The sequence below is a fragment of the Mustela putorius genome, unplaced genomic scaffold (genome assembly GCF_011764305.1).
Source record: "Mustela putorius furo isolate JIRA1106 unplaced genomic scaffold, ASM1176430v1.1 tig00003850_pilon_pilon_pilon, whole genome shotgun sequence".
NCBI classification, from domain to species: domain Eukaryota; kingdom Metazoa; phylum Chordata; class Mammalia; order Carnivora; family Mustelidae; genus Mustela; species Mustela putorius.
In genome coordinates this window covers 17,881,601-17,897,620 of record NW_025422002.1, presented here as the reverse complement: position 1 = coordinate 17,897,620, position 16,020 = coordinate 17,881,601, and the positions used below count along the sequence as shown (strand labels likewise).

General features: G+C 45.9%; 1 protein-coding gene across 6 annotated transcripts in view; it reads left to right on the top strand.

Annotated features, from left to right (window-relative positions):
- Positions 1-602: 602 nt before the first annotated feature.
- The window catches only part of CHCHD6 (coiled-coil-helix-coiled-coil-helix domain containing 6), a 244,154-nt gene continuing 228,736 nt past the window's right edge, over positions 603-16,020 (top strand). For all 6 annotated transcript variants that reach the window (XM_013055318.2, XM_013055310.2, XM_004738703.3 and 3 more), the window contains exon 1: positions 603-794. In XM_013055318.2, the coding sequence (XP_012910772.1) occupies positions 708-794 (87 nt within the window). In that variant the 5' untranslated portion in view covers positions 603-707. The remainder of the gene's footprint in view (positions 795-16,020) is intronic.

The window sequence follows — 16,020 nt, the reverse complement described above, 5'->3', positions numbered from 1 at the left end:
TCGTGGCGAACTTCTACTCATCCTGAGGTTTCAATTAAAATGTTTCTTTCTCAGAGAGGTTGCTATGGTCTCTCAAAGGAGGTCCCCTCCTATTAGTTTTTTTCTGTTTTTGGCACTTATCACAGTGCTTAGTAAGCTTATTTACATGCTTGCTTGTTTGTGTTTTCATTGGTTCCTTCCATTATAACAAAATTTCACTAAAGCAGGATATGTCTGGTTTGTCCTTACATTTCCCACGGCTAGTTCAAATGCTTGCTCAGTGCTTGGTGAGTGCTGCTCAGCAGGAGTTTGCTGAAGAAATCAAGCAGCAAACCGCGCAAAGGTCTCCCTCACATAATTGGATCAACCTCCTCGGTGGGCTTTTGGCCTTAGAACCTCACCCTTGGCTCGGCTTCAAGGGCGATCTTTCCACTGGCTGCTTCACTTCAACACGCTTTTCACCGCCTAGGCACCACGACTCCGCGTGATCCCTCGTTACAGATGAGCGGTCCAAGCCGTCTAGACTACAGCCCCCACAATACCCCGCGGGCAGGCGCCACATGATTGGTTGAGCCTCTAACGGCGGCCAATAGGAAATGGCTTTGTTGGCTTGTGCCCCAGCAGCCCGAGTCCCGGGAAGCGCGGGGCGCATAGGGAGCTGCAATTCGGCGTTCGGCCGGTTGCTCTGGAGCTGAGTCGCGTGGCCGCCTGCCCGCTTGCCTCCTGTCATGGGGAGCACCGAGAGCAGCGAGGCCCGCAGGGTGTCCTTCGGAATGGACGAGGAGGAGCGGGTCCGGGTGCTGCAGGGCATCCGGGTGAGCGGGCCGCCGGCGGGCGCGACGAGCGAGCGCGGCCTGGGCCGGGCGGGCTTGGAGGGCGCGGGCCGGCCTGAGGGGAGGTTCGGGCCCGAGAGCGGGCGGGCGCGTCTCGCTCGTTGAGCCCCCCTAACGCCCGGGTGGCGAGCGTCTCTCCCTCCGCCGTGTACATGAGGGACGAGGCTCGGGGGATGCACGGGGTTGGCCACCCTGCAGTGGTCGCCTTCAGGCTTCACCACCCTGGCATCGGGGTAGAAAGAACGGAGAACGGGAGAGGTGGGGAGGCCACATCCCAGCTCCTGTTGACTCGTAGACCTGAATTTGTTCCCCTGCACTCCGTGCACGCGGCTTGTTCTGTATACTTGAGATGCTTCCAAGTCCTGGACAACGCAACAGCCTCTTAATTGAGGCTCTTCGCTTCTCAACACTGCAGCCAAAGAAGCAGTTAAAAAGTTGTGAATCAGATCATATACCCCTCCCCTTGCTAAAATCCCTCCAGTGGATGCCCAGCGCATTTAAGATGAAGAGGAACCACCTTAACGTTGCTTTACAAGGCTGGTACGCCTGCCCTGTGTGACCACATCTCACGCCAGTTCCTTCCCTCTTCCCTCTCGTCTCTTTACTAGCCTTCCGACTGCAAGATGTAGTTTGGTCCAAGCACAGGACCTCCCTCTGCATTTGCTGTTTTTTCTTCCCTAGCTTTCTTAGATATGGCTCTTGTTACAGCTTGACTATCATCTGAGTATCTTTCTGGTGACCACCCATCTAAAGTAGCTTTCCACCCCGACTGTCACATATATTTTTTTTTCATAGTAGGCATTGCCATTGGAAACTTTAATTGATAATTTACTTGCTTATTGTGTCTCCCACCACAGTGTAAACTCCTTGAGACTAAGGCTTTTGTCTGATTCAAGACTCTGTCCCCAGAACCTAGAAGAAGAATAAAAATAGCTCACATTTGAGTGCTTAGTGGGGACTGTGGGTTCCACTGAATCCTTTACAGACAACCTCTCATTTACTTTTCAACAGCCCTGTGAGAAAGGTAGAATCCTATTTGCTCATTTTATAGAGTAAGGACAAGCTAGACACTGAGAGGTGAAGTAACTTATCCAAGGTCACCTAGGTAACAAGTGGGAGAGCCGGGTGAATAGGCCAACTCCAGGGCCTTATTCATTGACTGTTGCCCCACCTGCACCTGTGCATTGCATGTAGTGGTTTGTAAATGATTGTCAATGGTTTAAATGGATGAACCCAGTGAAACAGCGGCCAAGTTGAAATAAAATGCACAAAGCTGGGTGTAGTTGAATTGGTTAATAAAAAAACATCAGGAGGTCTGACTTCTGGGCAGATGCTCATTAGCTGGGTGGCCTTGGGCAAACAACTTACTTTTGAGTCCCAATGGCCACATTTCTAAAAGAGTTAGGGAGGGTGTAATAATCCTAGGAACTGCCTAGGATAAGACGAAGATGAGTGTGGAAGTGCTTAGAAATGGTAGTGTTTGGTGATGGCCTCTATTCTTAGGCTAGTGTAGTATTTAGCACATTTGGTGGTTGCTGGATGTTATCTAGTCTTGACCTGGCTTGAGGGAAGACAAAATGGGGAGGAGATTGCTCATGTTTGAAGACTGAGAGGGGCTCTCTCACCTTTGTCACCTGGTATCCAGTATTTGCAAATGCTGGAAAGTTAGGTCATTCAGGGTCTTCTAAGAATCAAGGGCGTCCCTTTGGAGGCGAGTTCCTCTAAGTTGACAGAAGATCATCATTTTGGGGGATATACTAACAGACTAGTGTATTTTATTTCTAGTTACCTTAACAATTCTGCAAAGTATAAGTTCTCTTTAAAGATGGGAGAGTCAGGCTTAGAGCTGTTAAAGAATTCATCCAAGGTGTTAACCTACCTGAGTCACTGATGGGACTTTAGTGCAGATCTTTTGGGTTCAAGAAAAAGCCTTTTCTCACTACTCCAAGCAACCTCCCTCAGTGATATGCAAGGCAGCCTGATAATTGTATGTCAAAGCCTCTACCTGTTCTGACAGAGTGCTGGGACCCCATTTAGTTCTCCCAGAGACTGTTGAAACTAGAGGGAACTTTGGTGACTCTGAATGCTGGGCAGACTCATCAAAGAGAATGACTTCCTCAGAGACACACAACGGGGTGCATGGCCCCATACTGAGAGCTCCTTCCTTCCTTCCCTCCTTCCTTTCTTCCACGTGTGTGCCTGTTTTTGGACAGGGAGATTTGAGATAGGAGGTGATAGCAGTGAAGTGTTTTGGTATAGGGGCTTTTTCTACTGGCAGAGTTACTTGAGGGTTGGGAGTACACCTTGTTCTTAAGCTGGCAAGTAAAAATCAGTAGAGAAGATCATTGGATGAACCAAGTGAGAAGTTACTTTAGTAGAAGGTAGATGCCAAAGAAGACTATCTGCCCCAGGTCCTTCAGAGAAAGTTAAATATTCTTGAAGACCACTCATATGTAATCCCCAGGCCCTGATCTTGAAGAGTGCTCTAGTTCCCTTAAGATTCAATGCTAGGGCCTTGCTACTTTGCACACTTATTTGCATAAATTTACATATTGAGTTCAAGCCCTAATTCCATGGAAGGTAAAAGAAATTTAATTAATGCAAAACACTGCAATTATATTCAACTCCAGTTTTCAGTGCAAGCATGTGTGAAATACATAAAGATTTCATTTTATCCAGTATGTTTAACCTCATCCTCCAATGGAGAAGGAACACACATGGCAATAATGTCCTGTGTGTGCCCACTTTTCCTCTTCTCTGCCTCACAGGAGCATCCATACTTGGAAATTCAGATGAATTTGGTTGCTTTTCAACATGTAGACTCACCGTTCTCCCCCCTTTTCCCCTTTCAACTGCTCAGCTGTGTGCCATTCTTCCCAAGTTACCTCCTAGTCTGCTGCATACCTGTGTCCCCAGGCTCATTACGCTCTCAGAGCTACATCACATTTACCATTATCCATTGCTTCCAAGAGGCAAATCTGGACCACTGCTGAGGGGAGGACCAAGAAGGATGTAGTAAGGTGCATAAGAAACAGTCCCCAAACATGCCGTTGCCAGAGAAGCCAGGTGCTTGAGCATTGCACCTATAGCCACTGTTTGTCATCCAGCACCTCCGTAAATGCTTCCTGCTAATGGGTGACTTGCCAGGTGCTAGGTCTGGCCTTGTAGAGACTATAAGAGATGAAGCATAAGGTCCTTGGCCTCATGGACCTCAGTCCAATAGCAGGAGCAAACCAAAAGAAAGCAAAAAAAGAGGCAAACTAATAAAAAACTGCAAGTGTTGTGAGGGAAACAAAAGTGTGCAAAGTAATGGGGCTCCCTGCTTGAGGCAGGATGACAGACACTGCTACCCTGAGGAGGGGACACTGAAGATGTGCCTGAGCTGGCTCTGAGAAGCGTGTGCTGTGCTGTGTTTTCCGAGCACTAGCTTAGACATTCCTCTTGCCAACCTTGTCAGCTGTTCGCCCCATCTCAGACTTGACACAGGTTCAAGGAGGTGAAGTAACCCAAGGTTACAGCTAGTTAGTGGTAGTGTTGCAGGCACAAACATGCCAGCTCCACAGGTCCTGTTTGTGGCAGCCACAGGGGTTGGGATGTTGAAGAAAGATGGCCAGGCGTTGAGCCTAGACAGGTGATGGGCCCTGAATGCCAGGGAGGGCTGTCTGCAGGTTTCCTTGGAAGCAATGTTGCAGGTCTGTAATCAGGAGTGGCGCTTCGGAAAAATATTACTTGATGATGGTGATTTTTCTTTTCTTTTTTAAAAATAGCATTTTTGAGATGTCTTTTATGTGTAAAACTCACCCATTTGAATGATTGCTAGCACATTTATGGAGTTGAGCAACTGTCACCACAATCGGATTTTAGCACATTTATTCACAAGACCTAAAAAAATCCTTTGGGCCTGTTTGCAGCCACTCCTTACTTTCACCACCAGCCCCAGGTAACCACTAATCCTTCTGTTGCTATGAATTTGGTTTTTCTGGACATTTTGCATATATGCACTTACACATCTTTTATAGCTGGCTTCTTTCACTTAGCATAATGTTTCTGGTGTTGGCTTGTTGATGTAGCATGTATCAGTACTTTGTTCCTTTTTATTGCCTGGCTGTACTTTGGTTTTGTTTATCCAATCACTAGCTGATGGACATTGGGTTTGTTCTCAATTCTTCACTGTTATGAATAATGTTGCTGTGAACATGTGTATACAAGCTTTTATGTGTGTTTGTGGACACATATTTTCCTTTTTCTTGGATAGATACCTAAGAGTAGAATTGCTGGGTCATTCTGTTTATGAATTTAGTGAGTTGTTAGGTTTAACTTTTTAAGAAACTGTCAAAATGTTTTCTAAAATGACTCAACCATTTTATATTCCCATTGGCAATAGATGAGGGTTCCATTTTCTCCGATGAGGGTTCCATTTTCTCCATATCGTCACCAACACTTGTTATTGTTTATCTTTTTTTTTAAAGATTTTATTTATCAGAGGGGGGAGGGGAGAGAGCGAGCAAAGGCAGACAGAATGGCAGGCAGAGGCAGCGGGAGAAGCAGGCTCCCTGCTGAGCAAGGAGCCCGATGTGGGACTGGGATCATGACCTGAGCCAAAGGCAGCTGCTTAACCAACTGAGCCACCCAGGCGTCCCTATTGTTTATCTTTATCTTTTTGATTACAGCCATTCTAGTGGGTGTGAAATGGTATTTCATTGTGGTTTGAACTTATATTTCCCAGGTATCTAATGTTGAACATCATTTCGTGGGCTTATTTGCCATATTTTTTTTTGCTAAACTATGTACTCAGATATTTTGCCCACTTTTCCTATTTTTCATTAATAAGTTATAAGATTTCTTTATGCTACATACAAGTCCTTTATCATATTACACATTGCAAATATTTTCTCCCAAAGTGTGGCTCGTCTTTTCGTTTTCTTAATGGTGTCTTTGAAGTGCAAACATTTTAATTTTGATGAAGTTTACTCTATCAGTTGTTTTCTCTTATTGTGCTTTTGGTGTCATACTTCAGAAATCTTTGCCTAACCCAATGTTATGGATATTTTCTCCTGTATTTTTTCCAAGAGCTTTATAGTTTTGGCTTTTATATTTGGTTCTATGATCCATTTTGAGTTAATTTTTATATGTTATGAGGTAAGGCTTTAAATCAGGTATTGGCAAAGTTTTCTATAAATGACCAGTTGGTAAATACTTTTCGCTTGCTGACCAAAAGGTCTTTATCATCACTGCTATTCAGCTCTGCCATTGTAGGGTTGAAGCAGCCACAGTCAGTATGTGAACAAATGGGTGTGGCTATGTTCTAATAAGACTTTATTTATAAAATCAAGCATTGGGTTAGATTTGGCTCAAGCACTAGAGTTTCTTGAACCCTAATCTAAATCTATCTCCTTTTTTTGGATGAAATATCTAAATTTTTCAAACTTGTTCAAATTTTTTCGAATTTTCAAAAGTGTTCAAATTTGTTGAGAAGACTATCCATTTCCATTTCCCGCTTTGGGACCTTTGTGAATATTAGTTGACCATAAACATAAGGGTTTATTTCTCAACTCTCCATTCTGTTGAGAGTTCCATTGATCTGTATGCTATATGTCTATGCTAGTACAACACAGTCATGATTATTGTAGCTTTGTAGTAAGTTTCAAAATTGGGAAATATAAAGATGCCAGTTTGTTTGTTTGTTTTTTAAGATTGTTTTGGCTGTTCTGAGTGCTTTGCATTTCCATACACATTTTTGGATCAGTTGGCAGCTTCTCTTAAAAAACCCTATTGGGATTTTGACAGGGTTTGTCTTGCATCCATAGATTACTTTGGGGAGAATTGCCATTTTAGCAATATGGAGTCCTCTGATCTATGAATATGAAATCTCTTTATTTAGATCTTTAAAAATTTTTTTCAGCAATGTTTTATACTTTCAGTGAACGTCTTATATTTATTTTCTTAAATTTATTAAATTATTTATAATTTACACTTATTAAGTTAAAATTTGTTAAAATACTTAAAAATATCGTATTCTTTTTGATGTTGTTATGAGTGTAGTTTTTTTCTTAATTTTGGGGTTCTTCATTGCCAGTATGTAGAAATACAACTGATTTTTTGTATATTGATCCTGTATCCTGTAACCTTGCTGAACTCATTTATTCAAGTAGTTTTTTTCTGTGAATTTTATATAGCTAGGATCATGCTGACTATAAATAAGGAAAGTTTTAACTTCTTCTTTTCTAGCCTGGATATCTTTTTTTTTCCTTTCATTTTCATCCTTTATTGCATTGGCTAGAACCTTTAGTATACTATTGAATAGAAGTGGTGACAGTGAATACCCTTGCCTTGCTCCTGGACTTAGAAAACATTGTCTTCCACCATGAAGTATGTTAGCTGTAGGTTTTTCATAGTTGTCTTTTATAAGATTGATGGTTTTATCTTTTAATATTCTCAGTTACTTCTTTCTCTCTGTTATTATATCCTGTTTTTTGGTTTGTAGGCTCTTGGCGTGCAAAGACTATTTTATTTATATAAGTATCTGGCTTATTAGTATGTTGGATTGCATGTTTGGATTAATGAACTGATGATCCCTCTTTTAGCCAAGCTGACGATCTTTGGCATAATTTTACTCTTCTGTTTGTTTTACTTCCAAGTTTTAATACAAACTGGTTCCATTTGTATGCAGCACACTTTTCACCTTGGTATTGCCCTGTGAGATGCATTTTGAGTCTCAGCATGAATGTTGATGCTCCCTATCATACTGCTTTACATTATATCCTTCATGGGGCACCTGGGTGGCTCAGTTGGTTGGGCGTCTGAGTCAGTTTCTAATCAGGTCATGATCTCATGGGTTGTGGGACCAACCCCCACCTCGGGCTCCATGCTCAAGCACGGAGTCTGCTTGGAAGAGTCTCTCCCTTTGCTCCTCCCTTCCCTCCCCACACACATGCTCCTTTTCTCTCTCTCTTACTCTCAAATAAATAAATAAATAAATCTTTGTATTATGTCCTTTATCTTAGTTGATTGCATAGAAGCAGTGTGGCTAATGTGCCTCAGAAAGACCTGGCCTTGGGGAGCCTAGGTGGCTCAGTTAGTTAAGCATCTGCCTTTGCCTCAGGTTATGATCCCAGCATCCTGGGATTGAGCCCCGCATCGGGCTCCCTGCTTTGTGGGGAGCCTGCTTCTCTCTCTCCCTCTGCCTGCCTCTCCCCCTCATTGTTCTCTCTCTCTCTCTGTCAAATAACTAAATAAATAAATCTCTAGAAAAAGAAGGAGAGGGAGAAGGGAAAAGGGAGACAGATAGACCTGGCCTTGAGCTCTGACACTCAAATCAGTAAGTCTCTCTTCTTACATGCAGGATGTACCTATTTAGCTAGGTGCCTTGAAGGGGTTGGATCACAAGTCCTCTCCAGACTTCCCCAGCTTTAACACTATCTGGCTGACCCTTTGGAGGAATGTAGTTAATGGGGCCATAGTAGGAAATGCCAACTTGAAAAGTCAGGAAGTGGATGGTCAAGGTCCCTACACTTTTCTGTGAATGATGTGTGGAGCTGGATGTCAGGTCCAGCAGGCATTGCTGGCCTGCATTGTGTGCCAGTCCTTGGGCTAGGTGTTTGCCCAGGTGTTATTCTTTTTGATGCTTCCTAAACATTGCATCTAACACATGGTGAGGTATCGGAAAACAAAGTAGAGCCAATTCTGAAGAGAAGCAGAGCACTTTAAGTTTCTCTGCCTTTCCCCCTTAGCTGCTGAGGAGTAGAGGATCATCTTCAAGACAGAGAAGACTCAGGTACCTGCATGTAGACATTTCCTTATGATCCTCCATTTACTGTCTCGGGTTCTCAAACTCACTGTGTTCGAGGACAGTAAAGGGCTGGGCATACAACCACGCTGTACTTTAGGCACAGATTTAGCAACTTTTGAGAGTTTTTTGAACATCCCTTAAATCTTCTCTTAATAGTACTGCAGTCGTAATCAGTAGTGACGTTTGAATAGTATTAAGAGTTTTTTTTTTAAAGATTTTATTTATTTATTTGATAGAGAGAGATCACAAGTAGATGGAGAGGCAGGCAGAGAGAGAGAGAGAGAAAGAGAGGGAAGCAGGCTCCCTGCTGAGCAGAGAGCCCGATGCGGGACTCGATCCCAGGACCCTGAGACCATGACCTGAGCCGAAGGCAGCAGCTTAACCCACTGAGCCACCCAGGCGCCCCTGAATAGTATTAAGAGTTAAGGTGATTTCTACCTTCCCTTCTTTCTGACTTTTGAATATAACCCATGTATAAGATGAAATTCCATCCTAATAATACTCCCTAACTGTGTCACAGTGTGGTGTTAAAGATCTTTCTCTGTAAAAGTAAAATCTATAAAGTCATGTAAATATAAGGAGAGTTGTTAACTCTAACTCTGACTAAGTTCATCTTGGGTCAGTTCCCTCATTTGGGAAGCAAAGACACTGCACTGGAAGCATCTTTGATCCTTCAGGTCTCCAGTCTACCTTTACCACCTCTTGGTGGGGGGTCACTTCACGCTGTCCTGCAGCAGCTCTGGTTTCCAGATCAAACCTGCCGCCTCTCTGTTTCTCTGCTGCTGGTGGAGGCTTCAGAATGTTTCCTAGTTGAACCCTCTTTACCTGGCCCTGGCCATTCTCTTTCATCCTCATTCATGAGCTGTTGACTTTTGGATTCTAAGTATCTAACCCAGAGATGTCTTGTCCCATATCCCATGGGTGCGTGTAATTCACTACATCAGCTGGAACTCACCTGCATCTCCCACCTCTGCTTTCCTTAGAATCACTTGGTTCCAACCAGCCAGTCCCTCAGCCAGAAAACTGGGTCCTGCATTCCCTTTTTTTCCCTCTACATTCAGTGACAGATCTTGGTGTTTTCCCGTCTAGCCATTTCTCTGTTTTTGCTTCTCTTTATCCTTGTTAACTCTTTATCTTTTTCTGGTCCATTCTGTCTTTCCTTGACCATCTGATAAATTGTTCTTTTTCCCAGTAGACTTGCCTCCCACAAATCTATACCTCCTAGTGCTAGCAGGGTCATTTAAAAAAACCAAAACAAAACATAAATTTTACTCTTGAATAGGCTTCAGGCAAATGGTATTACAATTCTGGCAGTTCCAAAGGAGGCACGTAGGGAAAAAGTTCATCTCCCTTCCCACTTGTTTCGTCTATCTTGCTCTCTGCGGCAGTCACTCTTACCAGTGGGCCGTGCTAGTGATTGTGCAGAGTTAAAGCTAATTATGCCTCTCCCTTAGGTTAAAGGCAGATTTCAGGGCCTGGCTCACGGTGTCCTCTTGTGTGCTGGTGCCACTTGCTGCTTTTTGTTGCACGGGTTGGCTGAGAGGACACCTGCTCCTGATGTATTCTGAGCTGCTTTGTGCTTCTCTGCCTGTGATTCTGTTCCCCTTTGTCTGCAGTATTTTCTCTCCCTGTGATGGGCTAAATTCCTTGTCATCTTCTGGACCTTTCAGGTGTTACCTTCTGAAAGGCACCCTCTGTGGTGTCACTCTCTCACCCTGGGTTGTCCCTGTCTGTGTCTTGCAGACTTTGTGCTCACCTCCCAGTGTGTACGGCGTGGGCAGAGATGATCTCTTCCTTGCTTTTTCCCTTACTGCCCTGGGAACAGGAATCATATGTGTTTGTCTTTCTGTCCCCGGTACCTAGCTCAGAGCCAGTTTCTCTTATCCCAACCCATAAATCCAGAAACTTTGTGGTATTAATTGATTTGAATTGATTGCCAACATTTAGAACTTGGAGGCTTTACATCAATTCAATTTTTAGCTCTTTGGGGGAAAAAATTGAAAGTCTGGTTCACATTCCCATATGGCAGTACTTTCCTGGAGGTGTGAGGTAGTTGCCCTCTCTGGGGGATATGCTCTCATCACGGTCCCCACCATGTTGTCCTTGCACGTATTTTTTACCCCTACCAGGCCCATTCTATTAATTTTGTCACTTGCCTGACGCCCGTGGACATTTGTGTTTGCCACGCTCAGTGTAGGAGGTCCCCGAGGGCTCTTCTTGTTCTGACATTCTGGGATTTAAATCTGTGGTGAGCAGCCGGTGGATCTAATTTGAGCTCATAGAAAACTGAAAGACTAGTGAACGAAATCTCCAAGGCAACAGCCTGAGGCAAGGAGAGGAATCTTTTTAGAACCACTAGATTGGACAGTACCTCTACCGGGACTGGGGTGTTCAGGCACCTGGAGCTACCGATAGACTCAGCTTCCTGCAAGCTCATTCTTCTGGAAACTGCCCCAGGTGCTCAGCCTGACTGGAGAAGCCTGAGGCCCAGCTTGGAGAGGGTAGTGAGCTGAGGTTTATCTCCTGGCACCCTTCAGATCCTCAGACAGTGTCGCCGCAAATGGCCTTGGCTGTGGCTGCTCTGGCCTGGTTGTTGCCGACTCACCACAGAACCTCGGGCTAGCTGCCTCTCAGCACCGCAGCTTTTCCATCTTTGCTCAAAGAGGACAGCTCCTCTCCTGCCCCGAAGTGAGCTGGGCCTGGGGCTATGCACTCCTTTGGTGAACATCAAAGCATTTGCTAATGTAAAGAGTAACGCTTAGGAAGCTGCCTCCACATTGCTGCTTCTCACATGTATCTAGATGAGTAACATGTTAAGACTAAAAAAGTGCTCATTTTCATATTGACATTCTCCTAATTTAAGTAGGCTGTCTGTTTTATGAGTACCTAATGCTCTCCCTCCCTCCCCCTCCGCAGGGGCTTGGTAAAGCATCATCAATGGGGGTAGGGTGGGGAACGTGACTTGCAAGTCTTTTTATTTTTCTTGAATTGGCCGTTCTGAAAACATGGTCACTTGCCACATCACAGTGGCTCTGTACTCCTGCCTTACTGCAGGTATCACCGTTAGGTGCCCAGGGTTGGGATCCATGTCTCGGCCTGGACACTGAAGACTTCCTGTGACCTTGGACGAGATGTCCCACCTCCCTGACTCCCAGTTTCTTCATTTGTAAAATGGGAATGCATTTAGCCTGGGGGCTGGCATGGGAGCTTGCTCAGTGGTTATTTGGTGGGCTGTTTCTATCATTATCTCTAGACAGGAGCCCCTGTCCCCTCTCCTGCGACCGAGTTCCTCTGCCCCAACTGTGAGCTTTGTTGCCCTGTTCTGGAGTCAGGGGCCATAACATCCACTCTCTGATCTGCCCTGTGGCACTCTGATGCCAAGGATTCCGTAATTTCTTTCTCCACAGGCAACCTCTTGCAGCAGCGTCCTATGTAGTGTGTTTACTTGCCTGGGGAACAGTGCTGCCTGAATGGATTTAGAGTTGTCACACACACACTTACAGAGCAGTGCTCCACTCAGTGACTATGCCTCCCTCCCCAGTGAGCCAGGCCTGGGCCTTGCTGTCATCTTTCCCTTGTTCTTCCTTTAAGAATTCTTGCAAAAGGCATCTTATTTTTAAATGCCAACTGTTCATAATTTCTCATGAATCCTTTCAGGCTTTTTCCAAGCCTCCATATACAAGCACACTCTTTCCCTTTTTATAGCACAAATGAGAATATAGTACATATACCACTTGGTAAAATGCTTTTTTCATTTGCCCTGCGCATTCATTCAGATGCCAGATCCCCAGTTACTTCACTTTGCAACCACCCTCCGCCCCGACTCCTGCAGAGATGACACTTTCTAGCCCTCTCGCTTCTGATGTGCAGTGTTTGTGGCAGCGACGCTGCCTCCAGCCCTCTGTGACCCCAGCCCCTCTTGCTGCTTTGCCAGGCTAGTGTGTGTGAAGAGGAGATCGTGACCGAGGCCCTACTTAGAAAGCGTCAACGGCTCCCAGTTGACTGCAGAAAAGATTCCATTCTCCTTACCTTGTCCTTTAAGGCCCTCACCAGGTAGAGCCCGCCAGCCCTGCACCTCTTCCTTCCTTCATGGACCTGTGCTTGGTCCAGCCAAACCTCAGACGTCTCCCTCTGTGTCTTCCATGTGTCCTTCCTCTCTGTAACACCCCTCAACTCCTACCCTTGTCTCTGGTCATCTGTTCAGGCCCATCTCAAGCTATCTCAGGCTGACACTTAGGTGCTTCTAGAGAGCTCCTGAGTATGCTAGCTCAGCTTCTCTCACCTGACAGCTTAGCAGCTCATGTTTTCTAGGCCTTTCACCATCCTGCCCACCGCCCCGTCCCCCATCCAGCCATAAGCTCTTTAAGTATGAAGTTCTTGGCTTGTATCTTGACATAACCCATTGCAGTAGCTCAGTGTTATGGACCTGGGCCTTTAGTATTTCTTTAGTTCACATGTTTAACAAATATTTGAGCATTTCCAGTGTCTGGCCACTTTCTAGGGCCTGAAGATACATCAAGGACAAAACAGAAGCCCACAGCCCTTGTGTTCTGGTAGGAGTGATGACAAGCAGGTGGTCACACGTGTATTCTGTCCCATGGGTGACAACCAGTGCTGTGAGAAATGAGGCTGAGGAAGGGAGAGAAGGAGTGATGGTAGGGTTTTGACTTCAGACAGAGTTGGCAGGGATATGCAGAAGTACCTTGTGGCCGGGCCTACCTCTAACTGACTGGTGTGCCCTGGCATCTCTTTGCAACCCTGACTCCTCTGCCCTTCGTTGCTTTGGTGGTAGTTGACCCTTCTTGGGGGAGCCCCTGGCCTGTGAGTGCTGCTTGGCGAGTGCCTCTCTGCCTGCTCTTGTCAGCATCAGCATCCCACCCCCCCCACCAGCTGACTAGCACCATGGTTCAGGAGTCAGGCAGCCCTCTGTGCAGTGGGTCATGCACCCTGGAGTATCCCAGCAGGGGGCGAGTGCTTTAACCTTTTTGTGCCTTGGTTTCCTCAACTGGAAAAAACAGGCATCATACTGTGAGGATTACGGAGGTGGTCTGTGCAGAGTGAGTGCTGACTTCATGTCAAGGTTAGTATTAGTAGAGGGCATTATGACCCATAGCTATCGTCGCTCTGATCTGCTCTGATATACTGCGGTGGCAGGCCAGTGCTCCCTCCTGTCCACACCCTTCCATCGCCGATGGGGAACACCCATGTGTGTTTCATAAGGCAGCACCTTGCTCCCCGGCCTCATAGTTGTGAGGTGGCCACGTGACTTACTCACAGCCCTGTGTGGTTTGATAAAGAAACCTCTTGCCCCCTCTTTGGGGACTCGCCTGTCCATTCAGTGTTTTTGGGTGAGGGAAGCCTTTTGGTTAATGTCATGGTGTGGTAATTGGTAGGAAGTGCAGCCTGGGTTCCCAGCTGTGTTTCTTACCACAAAGTGTTGAATTTTCCATGCCTGACTTGGGCTGTCTGCGGCCTGCCCACGCACTGCCATGGTGCTGGTGGAGGGTGAGAGGCTGCATCTGGAGGCGGGGGGGAGTGGTCCCTGGAGACTTGGGGAGGCATCAGGTGCCTGTGCCATGGTGGAAGTGGGACAAGGCCCCCTCCTCAGAGTCCTCATGTCACTTGGGGCTGAGGGCAGGTGCAGGTTTGAGTCTCCAGTTGTCAGAGCCGGAGGGTGCTTTAAAAAGAATCTGTCCATTTTAATTTTGTGCAGAATATGGATGAGGAGGGAAGAAAGCTGCTCAAGGTCACAAAGCTGCAGGTGGAGCACTTAGAGCAGCGCTTGGTTTATAATACATGGTAGCTGTTAACTATCGTCACTCTTACTGATTAGTTTGTGCCTTTTTTCACACTCTTGTGTGCCTTGTATGTGGGTGACAATATTTGTGTACTGCTTTGTCGTTTCCCATGGTAGCTAATACTGATTGCTTACTTGGTGCCAACTGCTTTGCGTGGATGGCTTTTAATCCTCGCCACAGCCCCACAGTCTGGACCATTAATTATTTCCACCTCACAGATGAAGAGTCTGATTTATAGAGAAGTCCCCCGCCCAGGATCACCTAGTTAGGAAGCAGCTTAGTTGGAATTCAAATCCAGGCCTGTTTGACCCCAAAGCACTGAAGTTCTGAGCAGTACAATGTGGTCAGTCCAGCTTCCAGGGGCCCCCATATTGTAGGTGAGAACATGATGCTCAGAGAAGCCAGAGAACTGTGTCCAGGCCACACGGCCGACCACAGTGCTTTTCTTTCCCTGCACTGCTCTGATTGTGGCCCTCTGTCTCCTGACCACACAGGATCCCGTCTGGCCACCTCTCGTGCCACAGTGACCAGTGGGCCTGTGGCGCTGAGCTCCCAGACCGGTCTGGCTCCGGAGGCCCCCATTCTGGCTCTGTTGGTACAGGGAGCATTGCCCAGATGGTGTTTATTCTCGCATGACTACTGTGTGTATATGTATATTTGTTGATTAAAATATTACTTGCTGTATTTTGTAGCAACATTAAAAAATATTACAAATCTCCTACTGCCAACAAGAAGCTTGCCAATGTTTTCCTTAACCCCTCACTCACCAAGTGGTGTGGTTCAGTTGATGCCCACCCCCCCATCCCCCCAGGCTGGGCTGAGGAAATCGGAGCCTGTGACTCACCTGTGTAGAACCCTGCCATACCTTCCTTGGTCCCTAGGTCAAATTTGGGCTTTTTACATCAGTGGGTCTGGGTTCGTGGTCTTGCCTTGGCCGGCCTCCTTGGCCTGGTCATCTGGTCCCGTTCTCCTTCTCACACACTGGCCTTCTGTTAGGCACTTGGATGTGCCAGACTCTGTTCTTCTCAGAGGATTTGCACTTACTCATGCCTCTGCTTTTCTCCAGAATCTCAACATGCCAGTACAGTCAGGGTCTCTTCATGTGAGGTGGGAGTATTGACATTAATGTCCTCCCCTCTGAGGGACCTTCCCCAGTGCCTGTGGCTTCCTGCACTGCCCCCTGCGTGCCCCCATCACCACAATGCTGCGTTTTATTCTTTTTAAGCACTTGTCACCTAATGTGCTTCACCAATCTTTAAGACACACATTTTAATATCTCTGGAACAGGAAATCATATAATAGGCGGAATATTAATTTCATTGGTGTTTTTTGTCTCTCTTCAGATTATATGAAAATAACTGGGTGATTTACAATTGACGGTGTCTTAGGTTGGATGAAATAGAATTTGTGAAATTATTTACTTGTTAATTGTCTCTCACTTCCCCTGAGAATGTAAGCTCTATGAAACAGGGACTGTGTCCCTTTCACGGCTGTTTTGTTGTTTCTTCTCACCCGTGGTTTCTAGAACATTGCCATCACACCATGGATACTTAATAAGCAGATATTTGATGAAGGAAAGTGGGTTGTCATTACGGAGCCCTTGACCAGGCTGCTCCCTCTG